This window comes from Copidosoma floridanum, unplaced genomic scaffold (assembly GCF_036245765.1).
Source record: "Copidosoma floridanum isolate Cflo_tuat_1 unplaced genomic scaffold, Cflo_Japanese_pri ptg000021l, whole genome shotgun sequence".
NCBI lineage: Eukaryota > Metazoa > Arthropoda > Insecta > Hymenoptera > Encyrtidae > Copidosoma > Copidosoma floridanum.
Genome location: NW_028321898.1, coordinates 32,113,431 through 32,135,843, shown reverse-complemented (window position 1 = coordinate 32,135,843; position 22,413 = coordinate 32,113,431). Strand labels below are relative to the sequence as shown.

Genomic DNA, 22,413 nt, shown 5'->3' with positions numbered 1-22,413 from the left:
AGCCCCGGCGTCGAAAGGCCGCTGCTGCAAACGTATCTCTTTATTTCGCGCACGTAGTCTCGCTTAATTTGTAGGTACGGGGTGCAACTCGCATATCCTATACGCCGATCCTATGAATACACCCACCCCCGCGTCCGTGGAGGAGCAGAGCGTGCATCCCACCCTCGATCGGGGCGAAAGCTGATGACGGTATAACGAGATTGCGGCTGGGGTAAATACCGGCAATTACGACGTAACCGGAAACTTTTGACGTCTCGCGGGTATTACAGGGAGGAGGCGCCGATTCGCGCCGCGGGAGAAACGCGCGCGATTGTCGCGGCGGCAACGGAAAAAAAGTTTCGCGAGCAAAGTTTTCCCATAAAGTGGTCGAGATTTTTTCTTTTCCTTCCGCACTCCCGTGGTCTCTGTTTCGTTGCTGCCCGCGAATTAATGGCAAACACGCTGATAATTCATCCCCTCCCTCCCTTTTTTACTTCTCGTTTCGCGGGGGTCCGGATTGGCCGATAAATCGCGCGCGCGAGTAATTTTTGTTTCGTTTGTAAAACTGCGCTCCTACCCCCGTGCTGTCGTGCGTCGGTGTACCGTGTACAGGGTTGCTGGAAATTTTTAGTCGATGACTCGAAAAAAAAAAAAAGCTCATCGAAACAGCTCTGCGTTGATTGTTTTCGTTGGAAGGTCCGTTTGATGATCCTTTTAATTGTGGGTTTCGTTAAATGGAACGACAGTGTGGTTTTTTTATTTCGCCTTTTTTTCTCTTTTTGCGAGTTGTTGGCTGTCGTCTAACTTTCCGACGCGATGACAACAACGGCCACAATAAAATTTTAAATTGCGCCGTTTCAGACTGGCATTTAAACCAGTTCCGTTTTATACGTGTTATGTCCAGCTCGCAATCACGCCCGGAGAATAGGTGGGAATTTTCCTTTATTGTTACCGCTACTGTGTGGCAATTTCTTTTTCGGCAGAACAGGTTTTTTTTTCGTTCATAGGTTTTGACAAAAAAAAACTAAAACTCCAAAAACTCAATTGTACTGCAAAACTGCGAATTCAGAGAAATTTCAATTTTCTCGAAACGTTTTGGTCCAACTAAAAGTATCATATTATGTTTGAATTTTATCTTACGTATACAAACTTCTTATTTCAATGCCTCGTTAACCTTGTAAGCAATATTAAATAATCCACGGAATCGGTAATAATAATCCCAAGGTTCTTTGCGCTTTCATGAAACAACAGTTGCAGCAACAGCTACGGCAAACAAGTGGGTACATTTGGGTGTACGGGGCGCGTAACAAGCGAACAAACAATTCATTAAAAAAGTAACCGAGCGGGGCATGAATCTTTAAATAATGAAATTTTCCCACTCCGCGTGTTTGTGAAATCTGCTCCTCTGGTGTACGTAGGTATATATATTTACGCGGGTACACCGACTCGGCAAAAGTTTGGTGGGGGTGGGGGTGATGGTACGGTATACAACAGCCTTGGAGCAAGGGCGGGCGAGCGGAACACGCGCAAAGCGACAGAAAAAAACCAATCGCTGGTGAAAAAAAAGAAAAAAAGAGAAAAGTTTGTTTTTCCCCGGAACTTCCGTGCGCGCCACCCACAACTCATGCGTCACTCCTGTAAAGGACCGTAAAAAAAGAGCCGGGCCACGCCAGATAGCAAAAAAAAAAAAAAAAAAAAAAAAAAAACCAAAACGCGCGCTAGAGTCCTAAATTACGCGCCAACACCCGAGACGACTCCTCTGCCGCCCAAAGATACGACTTGCGGCCAGCATTAGCAAAGTAGTGAGCGTACCGAGTCGTTAGCGAATTTTTGGCCGCGACTCCAACGACATTCCCGAAACAGCTCCCCCATCGCCCGACTTTCTAATTTCCAAGTTTCACGGGTGAACCGATCCTGGGAAAGTGTTGGAAACAAAGAGGTGCTTTTACTCCGAGCAGGAGCTTTCAGAGTTTCTTGCACGCAGCAGCACGTGACACGTGTACATTAATTAAATTGTTCGAGTGCGCGTGAGCATAAGTAAGGGAAGCCGTCGCTGTGTTTGCCAATGAGCTCAAAACCTCGGTTTGGCAGGGCAAAGAAAAAGATGCTAAATTGATGTCGCGCTCATGTGGAGCACTTATATATTCAGGGGACTTTTTTTTCTTTTTCCAAGCCAACCGTATCCTCTTTTTGTACCTCGTAAAAACAAGACAGGGACAAAATTCTTTGAAGATTTTGAACAGGGTCGCGAGTTTACCACGTATCGCGAGGACGGCTCGTAGGGATGTGGTTAAAAATTTAGCTGCACTCCCCAGCGCAAACATTCGACACGACCGACATGGCGGGGCTTCGTTGATGATGATAATTATACGATTATTATATTCTACCAGAGACTGCAGTTTTTATTTAAAATATCAGTACGTGCAGTTGTTTCATTAGAATTACGCGGTGAATACATAAATGACAAATGTTAAGAATATATTGCACTAAATTTTATTTTTAATTTAAAAATGACAAATTTTAAATTATGATCAGAGCCCAATGGCTCGTCTTACCTTACTTGTCTGTCTCTACTTGACTATTTCTTCCGGGATATTCTGTTTGGTTGTAGATAAAGATTAAATCCAACCAATTAAAAATAAAAAAAGACTGAAACAATATATTTTCATAAATAAATAAAACACGTATAACTGTGCCTCGAGATCAAAATAAACGCTGACTCAATCAATATCCATTATAAAGTTATCAGGAGGGGGATACGTATATTTTCACCTGCCTGGCAATTCCTCGAGGTGTTCGCGCACCCCGTCAAGGAAAGAAGATGATGAAACAACCCCCCCCCCTATCCAAGGAGGTAGGTGGCGCGTGAGCCATGACCGGAATTATAATTAAAGTAATTTCCTCGCTGCAGTGCCCCTGGACGAAGAAAGAGGAGGTAGCAAGCGTCGGGTGGCGCGGGTGCGAGTGACGTAAATGCCGCTCGGGTTGCTTACCCTCTCTCTTTCCCTTCGATCAGCAGCTTCTTGTGTAGTAGTGATACAGCCACCGGAGCCAAAACTCTTGCAGCCAAACGGCACAGCAGGAGAGCAGCAGCCGGGGGTGTACATAAGTTTACATAAGTTAGCGCGTGGCCGTGGTGCACTAAATTGTATGCAAGTATCGTGTCTCTATGCGCGTGTACTCCTCCACCCTCGCGACCATATGTAGATACTTGTATGCAAAGTCCGGCTAGCTTGTGTTGGCTACGTGCAAAATTACTCGCGGCGCCTCGACGAATTTTTTGCCCATCGGCGTATCGACCGAGTTATTTTTCGACCGTTGGTCTTTTTTTTTTCGTCTTCCTTTGCAACGCTCCATCAGCGCCGGCCACAAGTTTAATTAAAAATCACACAAGCGGGTGAGCCCGGGAACTTGATGGCTCGTACGGTAGTTGGCCACCCCCGGGGCATGGCCTCAAAATTATAATATTACACAACAGGCCAAAATGGCCCATCATCAGAACGCCCTGTATACCGTTGCTGCTGCTGTTGTTCCGCATCGGCCATTAGTCCCCTGCTCCCTGCCTTTTTGGGCCACACGTGCGCCGCGTCCATAACTTTTAACTTCCCTCGTTACACGTTACACATAGGTCGTACATGGGCGTGCAACGCACGTGCACCAACTGGGCGCGTGGGGGTGCAGAGCTCGCGTCGCTATTAGGTAAACTGTTACATGTATATACGCTGTAACTTCCGGACTGTGAGTGGGTATGCGTGAACACGTGTAACAGAGTGCGCTCGGGGTTCTTTTGTTTTTCTTCCGCGTTTCGGCTCGGGATTTTCCGCTTCCAGAGGATTTGGGGCCTTCCGTCGCTAGTGCGCTTTTTTTGGTTTTTTACGAGGCTCTGGCGGTGTCGCGGAAGTGTTCGTAGCACACGATAACGAACGCAAAAGTCCGAAACGAGCCGCTGAATTTCTTTGTTTTTTTTTTTCCACCGCCACTGCTGCACACGAGGGTACAACAAAGCTTTTTATTGCGGGAGTTAATTTTTTTTCGAGCGCCAAACTGTTGGGGCTGCAACTCTCCCGAGGACCCTCTCGACTTATTATGCCATTTCTCGTCGGACCAGATTTCCCCGCTCGGCACTGGTTTCGGCTACTCGAGCTTTGTCCGATTAATTTCATTGTTTGACCCCATGGTTTGTTTCCTCCCCCTCTTCCTGCGACTAGATAATTATTTCGTCCATGACTTTGCTCTTGTTGGAACAATATCCAGTAAACAAATAATAATAATAATAATCCATTCTTTAGTACTTGGAAGAAAATCACATGATATGAGTGCATTTAAAACTATATTGTTGTATGATGATTCATGAAGTAATTAATGAAAAAAGCTAATGGACTATTTCAAGTCCACTGCAACCCCATGGCATTGATTTTTCGGTAGTCTGATTGAATATAGTTAAAAATAAATTAATTTGTAAGCTACACCGTATACATTTGACACACTTGTTTGACAGATGATTGTATTGTATACTATACCACGTATGGGTAACAATTCTAATAAAAATTTCAATATGTTTAAACAGTAATCCAAACGCGGCGGAGCACAGTCACGGTAAGAACGAGGCCGTATTGCCAGTAACCCGAGAAAAGAGTCGTTTTCGTGGCATCACGTGGGAACAGTACTCCCCCGTGCACCAGAAATACTTGGAGATCGGTATGATAAAAAATTTATATCATATGCCTCAGATGTTACATCGTATGCACTACATGCCAACAATACGCCTTGAGCAGGTCTCAAGCCAAAGATGAAGAACCACTTTCGGGCGCACCAGCTGTCGGTGTGGCTGAGGCTGGTGCCCGACCTCCAGCGGGCGGGTATGGTGGACGTCGAGCCGCGGCACAACTTGTTCCGAGGCTATGCCGACCCGAACCTCTACGACGGCCTCGTGAGGCCCGACCCCCTCAGCAGGGTAGCCGGTCCCACCGAGACCGCCACCTCCTCTGCCCGCTACCCCAGGAACTCGACGACCGAGGCGCCCACAACCACCGACTACAGCCTCACCACCTGCGTCAGCCTCATCCAGAGCACCAACATCCAGAACATCCACAACGCCAGCACGGACACCCTCGCCAGCCTCGACGCCGCCGGGTAAGCTGCCAACTCCCCGAGCGATTACTTATACAAAGTCCGCGAGTTAAGTTAGTTGATTTAAATTGACTCTGTATGAGTAGCCCCTCGAGAGAGGGAGTCCGGGTGAAAAATTAACTAAGCCACGCCCGAGGTTTCATCAAAACTTTCGCTCGACTCTCGTTTCGTCGGCTACAGGAGAATACGATGATCCACCCGCGCGTAAAAAATTCAAACCCCGTCCGAGGTTTCGCGCCTCGATCTCGCGTTGTGATATACTGCCTACGTGTACGGTACAGGTGGGGCAGCGCTGCGCTTTTTTATACACACGCGCCAGGCGCCCCGATAAAATAACGTTGCCGATTTATCAAGTCCCCCCTGTATTACAGGTGCAATAACGTCCCTCGCCTCGGAAGAATTATATCGCTTCTCCTCCTCCTCCTCCTCCTTTCTTTCTGACCCCTATGTGTACGCACAGTGGACAACTATTGTTACCTACACGATTCTAAAAAAAAAAAAAAAAAAAAAAACTATTTCATAGAGCTGCTGTATGTACGAGTCAACACTTCAATCAAAATTGTTAGAACGAATGAGTTAAATTAGCGGTTTGATGTAGGCGTGCCTTTCCGTTGACAAACTTTTTCGTTTTTGTTGCTGCTTTGGCCGTTGCTCTCGAAACGGGGGCAGGTACGCGGCGTACTCGACGGCCCTGAGCGTGACGATAGCGATAGGCTGCAGCCTGCTGATACTGAACGTCCTGATATTCGCGGGGGTGTACTACCAGCGGGACAAGACGCGCCTCGAGGCCAAGAGCCTGCAGCAACAGCAGATGATGAACCAACAGTGTGGGCCCCGGGGCTTCAACGAGCTCAAGCAGCCACCCCCGCCCCCACCGCCCCACACGCACTACCCGGTTGGCGGTCAGGTGATCGTTGACGTCGAGAACGAGATGCTCCGCAGGTGGGGACGAATCGATAAACCTACGTGGTGCATGATGCGTCCAATCGGACAAATATATTTACTGACAAAAAATAAAAAAACATTGACTCGCAGGAACGTGGTGAAACAGATGGCCCCGGGGGAGACGAACATGCTCCTGCAGCAGACGCAGATGACGCACACGCTGCCGCACCCGCACCACTACCAGAAGCAACACCAGACCCAGCACTCGACGCTGCCTCGGGGCTCGGTGCTGCCCGACATAAGCAGCACCCAACAGAATCAGGTAAGGGGGTTCTACACCCAATAATTTACAACCCATCCCGTAAAATCATTCCATCACGAGGACATCGCTCTTACGTTCTGTTTCTAGATACGGAAGGAAACGCTTTGGGCCCTTAGTGTATAGTTGGATAATGCGACCAAAAAGTAAATAACATTTTCATTCTCACCCTGTGCTTACCTATTCTTTTTTTTTTTTTTTCGTTTATTCTTACACTGCTTTCCTCGTTCATTATCCGTAAAGTACACTTTGTTTCTGAATTGAGGTTTTTTTTTTTTTTTCCATACATATTTCACAAATTATTTTTCCATGCGGATACCTACACAGAATAGCTAAAAGTTGGTCCGTCGCGGGTACAACGACAAATTTATTCGCTGTTTGTGCAGTATGACTTTGTTTACGAGAGTTTCCTGTGTATCCAAAACTTTCGTATACAAACGAAATCGCTGTACACTGGGGCTCAATTTCGAGCGTACGTTTTTTTTTTTTTTTTTTTTTTTTCAACGCGTGTATATTTCGTACAAACACGATTCGAAACTTTTTTTTAATTCATTTTTTTTTGCTCGTAGTGCGTCAAACGGATAAGCATCAACACGTGGAATCGAAAAATACATGTTGGTGTATACGTGTTGTTCAACGTGAAAATAAAATGAGACTCCATGTATCAAAGAACTTGTTGACTTCCGTAACGAAAAACAATGTCTGACAAGGATCACTGTCGACCTGCCAAATTCCAAAAAACCTTACGGAATATTTTCCGGGATACTGCAAAAATGCGTCAATCTGACGTTATAATTTTCATGAGAGCATGAATTTCATCATGTTTTCTGTGATTTAAATTTGATGGATGAATATTATTGACACCCCCCAAAAACAGAAATGCAACCCTTACAACCTGACAAATTTTGATGAAAGCAAAAAAAAAAAAAAAAATTGCGAAAAGGATCGACAAGTCAAAAAAGTTTTTTCCAAGATAAATTTAGCGGCACTTTTGTTGAATTCGACAGATCGGACGTGTTCCTTGCGAGTACAGAGAGAACCGGGGTAGATTAAAATGTCTCAAATGGATTTTCTCCAGGTATATGGGAAAAACAACGAAATAATGTCTTAAAAGAAAGGCGTGAGCTGCAGTCGTTGATGATGGGGTTTCAGGGACCGAACGGCTCGATCTACTTGGCGGTGCCACGAGCACCACCGCCACCGCAAGCCAAGAGCCCACCGGAGAACCAGCCGCTGTTGAATCAGTGCACCGCGAATAACCGGGTCCAACATCCTATGCACATGAGCGTCGACAGTGAGATGCGCGTATGATACTTCGATGCCTCTCCCGAGCCGCTGATCGCCGACCTCCTTACTGCCACGACGCTCCTCTGAGTGCACTGCCAACTGGATGCTTACTCTTAAGGAAACTCGATCAACATTTTCTTTGGATTAATTTTTTTTTTTTTTTTTTCTGATCATTAAAGCAATCGACTAATACAAACTGGATTTTTAGTGCAACGCATTTAGATTAACTCTAGTGCAATTTATTTTTTCGAAACAAAGCAACGACTGGAGGTAGCACAGAGAGTCGAGGAGAGGGCGTGTATAATAAAAAAAAAAGTGTTGGGGTGAAAAAAAAATTCCTGGCCAAGTGGTGAGAAGACATTAAAAATCGCGTTATACATAATTATTTTATAGGTGAATGAAAATTGTATGCGTATTCGTAAATTGATAACGAGATTGTATTTTTATGCAAAATATATATATAGCTGTGTATAACGATGATATATGTTTTGCGTAAATATATATATATACGTTGACGCGTGTATAAGGGAAAAATAAATGTTTTTACGTGAGATCAAATTATTATACATATTCGGACATGAGTATTGTTTTTCAATTGTTATGATCATTCGATGATTTGTCATACGTACGAAATAGGATGGAAAAACTTTAAGAATTTGGTTGAAAATTTTCGTAATTGGTATAGACGTAAGCTAGACTAAATCATCTCAATTACAAAAATATTTATGAGAAAAAAGCGTGAGTAGAAAAGACTGTATCGCGTTTCCGGTGGCCAAAGCTCTGCGGGCAATCATTAGACCATAATAGTTTTGTTCCTTTTGTAATATTTGTCTTTCGTCGCAGATCTTTGATTGTGGGAAACGTGATAAAATTATTATATTAATGTGTAAGTACGTAAAAAGTTGGGTAAAAGCAACGGATTTCGGGTAAATTGCTCTTCCCGTCCGACATTTGATTTACAAAAATTATACGGTGAAGTGCGATGAAACTTTTCGTCTTCCGAGCGTGAATTGAGACAAAACTGAAAATGGAAATTATTTGAACTCTGCAAATTTAAAACAAAAATAAAATTTTTATACAAAAGAGCAAATGAATAAATAAATCTTTGGTGGAAAAGATTCAGATGTCCAACTGCACAAAACATAGATTCTTTGTAAGATTTTAAAAAAATTAAAATTTATAACTTGAGTACCAGACGTTCCTCAAAAGTATAAAACAAAAAAAAGGACAAGACTTTACTGTTTATTATTTGAAATAAGTTAATTAAAAATTTGAAATTAATTATAAACAAATACATGATGAAAAATCTTACTGACTGAGTCAATACGTCAAAGGTATACATTGCTTATGATATTTAATATATTTTTATTTCATTTTTTTTTTTTTATATAGAAAGAAAGCATGGATAACTATTAAAGAAAAATTTTATGCGACATACCAAACCACGGTTACGAGGTTTTGAGACTTTTAGAAAATAATTTGACTGAGAAACGTCTGATTTCATTTTTGTAACTGTATCTAATAAGAATAAAATATGAGGAAAATTCTACGCCCAACTAAAAAATAAAAATTTATTTTTGAATAAGATTTGTTGACTCACTGATTACGCATACCATGACAAAAAACTTAGAGGTGAGCATAAAATAAACAAGTCGTAAATTTTTTAAAAATTGCAGCAGAGAAGTTAATTACTTTTTATGATATGAAGTTAAAAGATTTGTGTACAAAACGTCAATGCGATTTGCTAAATTAATGTCGAAATTCATTTCTAAAAATAATGATTCGATGTAAAAAGTTTTCACGCTCAAACGTCTTATTGTATACAAATATAAATATAATAATTATTTAGAATGTAATAAAAAAGAAAAACATGATGAGAAATCTATACATATTAGTGGAAGAAAACAAAAGTGGAATGAAATAAATATAAAAGCCGAAAGCGATTAAATTATTATTAATTGTTATAACCATTGATAAAGTACTAGTTGTTATACAGTCCGAATGTTATAAGCCGTGCGCCGTATATCTGTAAAGCGAAGGAAACGATAAGGACACGCGCAATATAAATGATTCCAAAAAAAAAGTAAAATTTGAAAAAATGTGAATATATCATTATACATGGACAATCTGATGAAATATTAATATATAATATGTAAATTGCGTGCATTCATCAAAACATAAATTTACAGCGAAAAAATATATAAGGAAGTCCGATAAAAGAAGCGGTGCAATCCATAGAAAACTTATCAAAAAATAAAAATTGCAGTTTCTCGCAATAAAACTTGTCTTTCATGTTTTTCTGTTAGCTTTGCCGATCATCATCTATTGTTTTCGTACTATATTTAAAGTCAGCTGTATTTATCCCATTATGAATCTTAAAAAAAAAATAAAGATATTGCTAATCTTGAGTAACATTAATTGAAACAATGCTATTCATAAACCAAAGTTTTTCTACAGACAATTAAATTCATTACATTGTATTTTTCTTTCAAACGAAGAAAAATTTTTAAAAAACTCACCAAAAAGCATCACTCATGATTTATACAGTAAAACTGTTAAAATAAGTGTTGAAAAATTTCATTAAAAAGATTTTTATAAAAATTTTTTAATAAACCTACTATACAAATTAGTTAATTGTAGGTAGAATTCAAGAGTTTTTTTAACGAACGTACTAAAATTGGTATAAGCTTTGGAAATGAGATTTCATAAAGATTAAACAATGTAATTGATTGGACTTGAAGGATAAAAAATTGAAGCACTAAAGGCAAACGATGTAGAAAATGCAAAATATTTATTTGTGTTAATAAAATTTCTTCGAAATCATACAAATGTTGTAATCTGTCAATTGAATACAATTTATACGTACGATCATAGTATTTTTTTGTTTTTTGTTAAAAAATACATCAGACTGTTTTTTAGTATTAGATATGAAATTTTTTTTTAATTACTGAACAACATGAGGTCCTCCAGTCTTTTAAATGATTGAAGAAAAAATAGCAGAATAAAAGTAAATATACTACTGAGCACAAACAAGAACGTATATATATATATATACATAAAGAAAGAAGAAAAAGTTTAAAGCGTGTAAAATAGACTTGGAATCATCTAAATAAAAGACTGCTGTACACTGAGCAGAAAAAAACTCGTGTGAAGGAAGATTTTAAAAACCAAAGCGTGGATAAATTGTACCAATGTTATTTGATACCTATATGTTATGTTATTTTCGGAAATAAAACATTGTTAATATGCGCTTGTTTCTGATCAATGATTCTGCGCATTATGTATTGCATATGAATGGCAAGACAAAAGCAAGAAAGCGAGTGATAAGTGTTAACGAGAAGGTGAAAGAGCGAGTGAATTATTGAAATTAATAAAAAAAAAAATAAATAAAAAAATCAAGAGCAGGACACAGAATAAATACCTACATCGATTAAGCGATTTTTCTGTTGTCATACTTGTAAATATACATGGAATAATTATTGTAAGCTCTAATGTTGTTTATTAAATCCCCACATTCATTTCAGACTATTGCCATAATATTTTATGTATGCAAATGAGGTCTGTCAGCTTTGTCTATTCGATCAACAATATTGAATATCTAGATTTCACCACATTATTTTTTTACAAAAAAAGTTAGCAAAAAATACCTCTTACGGACAACGAAATTATTTTTTTTTGCAAATTTTTTACTTATATGGATATGTTTTAAATAACTAAGCAGTATCAGTAAATCGCATAAAAATAAAATATAACATGATTAATCCCAAAATTTAATTTAACTTCATACTCAATACCACATAATTAGATCATTATCACGTTAAAAACAATTTTTATCGGGAATTTCAATTGGTAAAAAATTAAGAAGACTGAAACATTGATCTCTCATAATGCATTAGCTATCGTATAATATTTTTATTGACTAACACAACAGGCAGTGTAATCCTTGTGACATTAGATCAATAAAGCCTCGGAAATCTACACTTACATCCATGGCAGAAGCATGTAAGTATAGTACGCCTACATACATGTGGCCACGATACACATAATGCGTTATTGTTGTCTGAATTCGCAAACTTTGAAAATTTTTACATATTTTTTTGCACTATATTTGTATTAGCTCACTTATAAATAAGTTTTTACTTCATATATGAATTCCCAAAAACAACATAAAATGTACTTACCTACATAGTAAACTTCTGCACTAACAACTGTCGATGATACATTGGATTACTTATAAAGTACCATGAGGATATAGGAATTCTTACATCTCCTATGATAAGTATGTATGAAAGTTTTATTGCACACATTTCAGATAATTGTAAAACATAATAATACATTGCACAGGGTGTACGCACTGCATGGAAGCAGATTAATTCGTTGAGCTGAAAGTATAAGATTTACCAATGGGAGAGGTTATGTCATTGAATCAGCCAATAGGGATAAGATGTTTCGACTTTTTTAACTCAACTTCAGTACACACTCCGTGATACACTCATCGATTCGTTACGCGGGAAATTCAAATATGAAATTCCTGGTGGCTAATAAGATAAAATGAGCTTTCTCAACGAATCGATATCAGAACAGTGCACAAGCATATTGATTATGTGAAAAAAGAAGTTGTATATTATAAACCTATTGTTTATACAAATCATTGGAAAAAAATTAGAATTAGAATTTTCCGAAAGCTTTTTAAATATGACGGCTGATGAGCTGACACTTTTTTCTACAGTACCCTTCCTCGGTAAGCTTTACCAACAGTTCCACTACCAATATATGTTATGATGTGTGAAAATTGATACATTTTCCTCTCCACTTTAAGGTAAACAAATTTTTTTTTCAAATATTAAAATTGCTGTTACCCATTGAAATAATAAACTGGTAACTTATTATTTTTTTGTAGCTTTCATAATACATAATTAGATCCGTACATGTGTCATGTAATACAATATATTTATTACATTGACTAACAGTACATGCCAAGAATTCTTTTTTTTTTTTGCTTTGTAGAATCACCTTTATATAGCCTTGAAATCACGCGCCCAAACTCGTGTGTCCGTCTCTGAACTGATATGATTACAGATATGTGCCCATGAGTGCCTCGCTGCATTAATTTTTTTTTATCAGAACAGTTTGAGCTGAGCTTCCGACGCTCTACGTATAGAGTAGCTCTTCTATTGTACTGTTGGGGCAGGTTTCGAGAGTAAACCATCGCCTAGGACTTACGTTTTTTATACAACATCCAGTATTACCCATAATACTCACACAGTGTAAAATAGTTGGTGCTTTTGATGTTTCACTTATTTTTGAATAGTGTCCTTATTCTTTTACATATGTTCGATTGATTCTAATAATAAGGCAATCATGTCCATGCACGTGCTTCTCATGTACTAAGTAACAAATTAAAAGAAAGAAGTTAAGAGAAGTAATACAATTTGGATGACTGTACATTATTTAAATGGAATAATAGTGAAATTAAAATATTTATAAGTATTAACTTAGTAGACGTAAAAAGGCATTGGTGAAACATCTGAAGCTGTTGAGTTTCCATCATTCAGTAAAGCTTTAACCCTCCCAGATAATAAATTCAAAGTGATTAGGAAAAATCAAATTGCAATGGATTGTTTAAGTTTGAGATTTAAGCGCTCAAGTTTATAAAATAGATGTTTCTCTACATTCAGTGATAACTGCCTCTACCTCGAACTAAACTTCTAGGCATCCACTAACACCTGATACCTGATTTTTAAGCAACTAATGAAATAAATATCAAGGTTTGTGAGTTATCTTATAGGTAAGTCGGTAATTTAGAGGATGGCGCGCGATAGTGTGGACCAATGAGAGCTGAGATATTAATGCGCATGCTTGACTTAGCCGTACTGCAACCTGCAACACAACACGATATTATACATGAATAATAGTAACATAATATAGAAGTTTGATGTACATGTGTATAAATATATATATATATGTATATATATATATATATATTATTGTTAAAAAGACGTAATTAACAAGTGCAAGTCGTGTGGCAGTTGATGGCCGTGACGTGATTGTGATCAGTATAACCAAAGGAGTTGATAAAAATGAAAGAGTCTGTGTCGTTGTACATCTAAGATGTTGTTCAAGTGTCAGAGCCAAAAGAAAGGAACAGTTCGTAAATATAATGGAAGAGTTAGCCTGCGGTCTGCAACAACAGCAGGAGCCGGTATGTCAAGCACAAATTTGCAATATCATCTCATTTTCTATATATACATTCAACACCCTATCCATCAAGTACTTCTGCATCATTATACAAATGCATTACCTCTGCGCAACAATGAGGTTATGTAGTCGTGTTCGTGCGCTAATCTGATGCCTTTATCTCAGTTATACAAAAATAACACACGATATAACTACAGTACATAAGTATGTGTGCATGTGTATATACATACGTACAAACGGTAATATATGCAAGTTATTTTTATTTTTTATTTTTTTGGAGCTGATCTTTGAATCTAAAAAGCTAAACCATATTTATGGTTTAGTACTATTATATTCATAATCAAATTTAATCAAATGTGTACAGAAGGATACATTTGTACGAAAAAAATGCAAGTGCAAAAATTTGTTTGTTAGAAAATATGAAAAGGTATAAGACGGAATTTAATATAAGCTGAAAGAACGGCGAAAAAGAAAATTATTATCCTAAAAAGTAATAAAACTTTATTAACGAATGTATATGCCAATTGAAATGAATTTTTCTAATCATAAAAGTAATAAGACAAAGTTTAGTAAAATTATCACTGATTTCAAGACTGTCGATATAGCTCTTTATTTCAGTATATACTGAACCCAGCTATTTTATTGCAGAAAAACAGTGCTTTGTTATTGGAAATATTAAACATAGAGCCATTGTTATAAAATATTTGTTAACGTAGAACTCATTAGCGAATGTATCAAACTCAATCCAGTCTCATTCTTCATATTTTCAACCCACCATCTTTTTACAAATTACATATAAATACTAAACAATGATCTCTCAACTATGTTAAATAAGCTCATGTTGGTGTATATTTTTTACAAAGCCATACCAATGAATCTTCTACTTACTTGTTTCATAGACACCCACATTTTTTTTTTTTGCTACTTTTGTCAAGAGTAACTACTATCACCTGTGCATATTTCTCTTGAAGTTTACTTTAAGCAAATTTGCATACAGTGTACACTTGATTTGTTTTTTGCACTTTTCACATTTCAACGCCGAACGTTTGTGCACTCTAATGCAGATGTCGTGACCATACGCAATATTTTGCATTTTAAATTACGACTTTGTGTACAAAAACTATGACTACTACTTCGTAGACTATGGTTATAAATAAGCAAACTAAAGTTCGGCTATAACGTGCATTTCTCAAAGTTAACGACTAAAAATTGTTTTGTTAATTATTGAGTTACAGATTTTCCAGAAAAGAGAAACATATGGTATCCATTTTTTAAAATCAGGGTAGAGTAAACAATACTAATACCTCCTTTTTTTTTCAAGAGTGAAGCATACATATAGAATAACTATAAAACTATGAATTAGTATGAACAATAAATGCACATAATTGAAAAAAAAAATTAATTCTAGTTCTTAATATACAACAGATAAAATGTGGTATGAACCTCTTTTAGAATGAGAAAAAAGGTATAAATCGTTTCATCAGAGATAATTTTTATCCTGTTCAGCTGTTGAGAAGAATCACTTATTTTTTTTGTCAAAGTATCTACAGGTGGTTTTAAATTACGGCTTCTACATCTGAATATTGATGATTATTATACAGTAAATTAATAATTTTTTTTTTTTTTTTTCATTTTTCCAACTTTAAAATTTTACATAAATAAATTGATAAGTATTGAGACTGTGATCAAAATGAAACTCTAATAAATGTACTATATAATGTTTAATTCTAGTTAATAAAGAAAAAACAATATTACTAAAAGCATTTTACTAAAAGCAAATATAGTTGTATTTGATTCAAGTATGACAAATAGTTATATTCTAATTTAATTTATACATGATTGAATACAATAAATCATCAAATACATTTAAACTTAATCAAAATATTTGAATGTAATATTTAATACATCAATTTTGTATAACTTATTAAACTTATTAAACTTATTAGCTGTTAAAATGTGTTAGGGCACATTCTGCTTTTCTCGTTATAGGGGTAAATGACCCAATTACTGCGCACTGAAATTTTTGATTGTACTAAATTTCTCATTTCTCAATGTTTTTCGATGTAAATTGAACCAGTTTTACTTAATCTTTGCCTGCAGCATCTTGTGCGATTAAAACGACAAACATTTTTCTGTTAAATAACTTTTTTTTTTTTTTAATAATTGTTTTAGTGCTAATATCACTTGCTGGTATTACTGCGCACGGTTATAAAATTAGCACCAGTCGCTGCGCCCCCAATTACTGCGCGGGTATCTCCCATAAGGTTTTCATGCTGAAGCCCTAAAGTCCCAATTGCTGCGCACCAATCACTACGCACGACTACAAAGTTTTGTAGGTTAGATTCGTTTAGAGTCACTCAGTTAAACAATTATAAATGTCATGATGTAAAGTATGATTCTGGATTGAACGTTATTAATGTCCGTACGTGTTACAATATCCAAGCACCTAAATTTTTCAGTCTGTTTTTCTTATTTTCAGTTACCGTCGAGTGCGCAGTAATTGGATCATTTACCCCTATCAGTTTTAAAACGAGTAAACTCCTCAAACTATCATCATATCTATACTACTCACGCGCACTATATTGCATCACTATATTCATACATGTGTATGCGTGTGCGCGCATGCCACATAAAATATGCATGTACGTATGTGCCTGCACATTATACAACATTACGTATGATAGCATAGCAGAAGTTATTTTTTTAAACTCAACTGAAGCTAAACAATGCTGTTTTTTTAAATTAGCTATTCTCGCTATTCTAAACTCTTGTATGTAGTTTTACAAGTTGATGCAGTCAAATGATTGAGAAAAAATTACGAAAACCCAACTAAAACACCCTAGTTAAAGCACAACAAGCATCTTATTGTCTTACAATTAAGAAGTGCAGAATTGAGAGGATTGAGACAAAAGTGATACTGGAGAACTGGGACACAATTGGACGGAAAGAAAAGTATTGTACATGTGATTGGTCGGCGATATCTGTGTTTACCCGTTCATCGTTACACACAATTGCGCCTCGGACCGGCTCACTATACATAACTAAATCTTGCAGCTGTACATGTGTGTTTATGTATATATACACACGCTCCGAGCGACGCATTTTTTCGCTGTCATCGCCATTTTATCATTATTTTCGTCTGCAACGCTGATGACTCCGTTGATATTTGTCCGAAAAAATCGATGCATTCGGTGGCTTGGTCAGTAGAATTGCAAAGCATTTATTTAACACTCATCAACGACGGACAAATTTTATGTTAGAATTTAATATATGCATCTGTCTCTAAAATATATCATTAGACAGATGAATGTTAAATTTATTTTCGGATATTTTATTGGTGTTACATTTTCCGGTATTGCATTTAAGTACGTGCATGATGAATGACAGAAAAATCATTGATAAAAATAAATGTATATATTTTTTAAATAAAGTTTTCCTCCTTATAATTAATTACACAAACAACAATTGACTCAATGTGACTTGTGCAAAAGCTCGAGGCAGTTTGATTTAGTTCAACGTTCGATAGCCTTGAAAAATCGAGGCGAAAGATGCGATGTCAATTGTTGAGTTGTCTTCTCGCGCACTGCTTGAAACATAAATAATATCTGCGCGCATACGGACTATAGAAAAATTTTTTAGCAGTCAAGGAAAATCGTTGCAATGTTCGTTTTTCTTGTTTATTTGATGTCTTGACTTGCATCTCGCTTTATAATTATTAAAACGCCACTTTCCATGGAACTTTCCATTTTTCACTACTTCATCAAGAGGAATAACCCTCTCATTAACGCCAATAACTTAACATTTTATTATTTAAAATGCAAATTAAATTTTTTTTAAGTTCATATATGCCCTAAAATAATAATAAAATGAGGATAGCATGAAAAAAAAAATTTCACTAACTTTTTGAAAAGTCAATACTAAGTTAATAGATGATAAATCTTTGTTATTTATTATCAAGTATATATATATATATATATATATATATATATATATATATATATATAAATAATTTTATATTTTATTAAGAATCTCGTAGCTTCAGTGACGAAAAAAAAAGTTGTTACACTCGTGAGATCCCCAGAAACTATTTCAGATACATTAAGAAAAAGGGATATGTTCATGAAATTCGTTATTTTCCTCGAATAGTACTAAATTAATACTGTTTGCGTTCATAACGATAAATAATGAAAAAATATGCGTACAAAGAAAATTGAAATTAATGCAAAGCTCAAGAGATGAGAGTACGTGAGATGCATGTTCGATCGTAATGTGAGTTTTAATAAGTTCCCGCTTAATTTATTCTTCCCCTACTCTATTACTTGGTGCATCTAAGAATATCGTTCACGCTTTGGTGTAGTGCTGATTAGCTAATGCAGATCCAAAAGAAATCACTACATTGTCTTTTGTCCACTGCTCATCGTTATTGCACTTTACCTCTTCATATTAAAATTAGCATACTTTAATACATTAATGAATACATTTGAGTGAAAATATTTGTATAGGTGGCTCTTAATTCAATATTGAAAAGGAAAAAAAAAAAAATTTCTCAACAATTTGGGTGTTTGACAGTAATACTAACAAGACAAAAAAATCAAAACTGCATGTTACCGAACGAATGGCGCCTGGACATTTAACGGCTACTATCAATTACCTATCTATTATCCAGTCACTCAATGCATACCAACACACTTAACGGTTTATGGCTTCATGTCTACATCGGAAAACTATGATGGAGTAGTAAATATGTAAATATTCATCGCAGTGTTCAATACAGTCGGGAGCACATTTTTTGAAGCCTGTATCCTTGGATGTACATTACTTTAAAGAGCTCATAAAATGTTTTAAAATTTTATAAAATAAGAGTTAAACATACTTATCCTTGCTTTTTATTGTAAAACGTTCATAATCAAAAATAAATTTAACTTTAAATTAAGTATATGAATTTCGAGATGGAATTATAATCGTCTTGGCGTAAAATAATTAAAGATAATTTGTTGTGAACATGGGCAAAAAATATTCGTAAGTAGTGTCATGATTTTTTTTCCAAAGTTTTAAATTTTTATTAAATCGCAACAACAGCAAATGACCTACTGATTATCAAAGTAAATATGTTATTTTTTTACTTTGATTTATGAGATCAAACATTAAATATTTCGAATTGTTCGAATCAGATCACATGCACGATCAAAAAAAAGAAAGTATATGTATATTATGTTTTAATATTTACTCGTTTTGCAGTAGCTTATGATCTTCGATAACCTGCGCGAGCACTTGAAAGTTCATTCGTAGTTTGTTTATCGTTACGGTTCGATGCATCCTCTGAAAGATAATTGTGTCAATAATACGGTACTCTCGTCTTGTGCCAAGAGGCAGATAAGATTTTCTCTTTGTACTCGCGAATACCCGAATAGTAGCTATTGATTCTTACTTTGATAAATAAAAAATTGGATTCAAAAAATAATTGTTTTTACAATTTGCTTATTATTTTGTATATTAAAACGATACTTGATTTAATTAATGAACCTAACTATACACCACATTATTACTTGAGCCCCGATTATTACGAACTTACCGTAATTTTTGTACAAATCACGTAAAAACTTTTCGCAAATAAAACATGTGGATCAAAACTAAACCGTGTTAATGGCAGCTTCATGTATAACGCTCTTGTGCGAAGAGTAGTCGCGCTCCGTTAAATTGAGACCACTACAACGTCCGTATACATATGGGTATAACTGACACGGGGGGCGTTGAAGTAGGAGCCAAAAAAGCTGAACCTCATCATTATAGTAAATGGTATATATGTTTATGCATACATGCCGCTAGGTACTATGCGTTGCATGGAAACGTGTATGAAAGCATATGCCTCGCCGAGTAGGTATAGAAAGCAACGCAGTAGGTCGTCCACCTATCGATAAGCCGATGCTGCTCGATTGTTTGCTTACCATCAGAATTTACTACGTAAAATCAACCATAATGTTTGTACTACACTACTATACATTTCACTGTTTTTTTCACATAAAATGTTACATAGTACTTGTTCTCTATAAACTCGTTAAAGATTAATGATACTATGCACGTCGACTGCATTTGATGCAAATTTTTTTTATTAACTATTACCTATTTGTTTTGAAAAAATAGGTTATTTGCTGTAATTTCAACAATTTTTTGTGTGAATATAATGCTATTTTTATATGGGAACTTTAGTATGTATTTTTTAACAACTGGTGATATATTGCCTGATAATATTACAATTAACGGTAATAAAGTCGAAGAGAAACAATAATTATTATCGATATGAACACTTAACATTTGTATTAATGATAAAACTGTTTACCTCAGATATAATCAATAGTTATTTGAAAACTTGCTCGAAAATAATAAAGTGGAACACTTACTAACGCTTTCTTACTGCCTTCTTGTTTGGATACATATGACACATGGTATTGACGAACTCGTAATAGAAGATAGTATAATACCAAAGCTTGTCCCCGTTACTCTTAAGATTAATTAGTTACTAACTTTTTAATAACATTTTTTATTTGAGTAACTCGTATACAAAAATTCATCAGCAGTAAGCAAAAACTGAAAATTGTGTCAAAAAAAAAAAAAAAAAAAAATGGAGATAGTGAGGTCATTGGCAAAAATGGGTCACCATACGTGAGTGTCTGAGACATCCTTTAACCAGTTTTCAGTTTTTGGTAGAAATCAATTACTTAATCTTATGCAGCAACGGATTCGATTATATATGACTGTTACAGTACCATAGAGCATCATTTTTCTTTGTTTGTTGTATTTATTGATTTTTTAATTCAACTTATGACTGAAAATTTTGTTGTTGTATCAATAATATTGATTGAGATAATCAGATAAGAATATGGCTGAGTTAACTGGACCATAAGAAATAAAATAATAACAGTAAACTAATATAAATAACGCGTCATGAAAAGCTTCATGACGTTATTTTAGCACGCAAGAGTTACAAATTCACATCTTCGGTATTTCAAAGTTATAAAAATAAAAGCGCATTTGCGTCATAAAATTAAATTCAATCTGTAATTATTACCTCCGCAAAACTTGATGGGATCAAACAATGAAGTATTCAAACAAAAATTCAGTTGCCCATTATCCCTTTTACTTTTCCATTCAACTTAACACAGGTAACACGTCGTGCACTCCGTATGCCCATCAAAATGCACCCTTAAGGATTAAAATAGGTAAAACCGTTAGTCACTAATTAGCTACATATGTTTAATATGATTACGCATCTCTTACCACTGATGTGCGTCTCTCTCGCTCTATCTTAATTTTACCGTTATAGCAGACCTCCTTCGTACGCGTGCACGCTCCTTTAGAGGACGAGTGGAAGATTCGATCTCGATTTTAAATTTCAAAAGACACCATAACGATTTTTTGTTTAAACAATTAATCGCTGCATCGACGAAGACAAGTACGCTTTTGCATACTAGACATGGCTAATACATCTATTGCCACAACAAAGAGTCTAATTATGAGATGCATAGAATTGCATGTACAAAAAAGATGAAGTTAGCAGCTGAAAATCATTTTTAAATAATTTTTTGAAGGATAACAATTGGAAGAAAAAACCTTTTTTGAAAAGTACGTACAACTTTTGCACTTGTACGTATATTTATTACTGGATAATATTAAATTTTTTACAGGAAAAAAACTATTAGATAATCTCCACGTAGACATAAAAAAAATTTTTTTTTTAATTGTAGTTTAATCATCAGAATTCAATACCGTACGTTTAGCAATATGAGAATAACGTAAAATGACGCAAGCAATCAGACAGTACAAATGTATTAAAAATAGTGCAACTTATGAAAATTGAGTTTAAAATAGCGTGTTTGTGACTTTAATTTCTAAAAAGATGCAGAATGGTAAATAGAATGTCGCAAGTGCACGTGCAATACGACGTACTTATGATATGTTTCCGTCGGCGAATGCAACTGAGCGCGAGTGACAAAGTCCAGGGTAGTTGGCTGGTTCTCCTTCAAGCAGAGACGGACACTTTTATTTTTCTTGTTTACCACTTGTATTACGTCGAATTGGTACTTTTTTTTTTTTTTTTTTTTTTTGACCGGGAGAAACATTACCAAAATATACTATTGAGATATTTTTACCAATTTGTGTGCACGAATTATCTTAATGATATTTGGGTGTATTTTCGATTAAGCCAGACTAGTTATAACAATAAAAAATATTAATTCGATTTAAATGACGAGCACCCAAACTTTTTGTTTGAGAGTTGTTAAGGTCAATGAGTCACTGACCTCGGAGAAGTAGGAAAAAAAAATAAAACATCGGTAAGCTCTGCAGAAAAATATGAACTATGCAAAATTGCATCCAACAAGTGTCCACGAGACTCGGGAGATAGTAATTACCAAGGTATGCCACGGGCCGCGTGTCCCCCTTGTCTTCCGGGCGATCGTGGAAAAAACATCGGCGGCGCACAGTGGCGACTCGGCGCGCGAACCGGTCGCGTGAATTCGAACTGGAACGCCACCGCGGTGGCACGCCCATCCTTGGACTTCAATGGAAAACTTTGTTCGACGTCGTTAAACCTTCGCTCGGCGATTGCTGTGTAATTG

At 36.1% G+C, this 22,413-nt stretch overlaps 1 protein-coding gene across 1 annotated transcript in view; it reads left to right on the top strand.

Annotated features, from left to right (window-relative positions):
• NLG-4 (neuroligin 4) overlaps window positions 1-7,624 on the top strand; it is a 70,957-nt gene extending 63,333 nt beyond the window's left edge. Inside the window, exons 9-13 of the mRNA XM_023390538.2 lie at window positions 4,547-4,677; window positions 4,755-5,112; window positions 5,779-6,051; window positions 6,145-6,316; window positions 7,466-7,624. Coding sequence (XP_023246306.2) covers window positions 4,547-4,677; window positions 4,755-5,112; window positions 5,779-6,051; window positions 6,145-6,316; window positions 7,466-7,624 — 1,093 coding nt within the window. The remainder of the gene's footprint in view (window positions 1-4,546; window positions 4,678-4,754; window positions 5,113-5,778; window positions 6,052-6,144; window positions 6,317-7,465) is intronic.
• The last annotated feature ends 14,789 nt before the right edge of the window (window positions 7,625-22,413 follow it).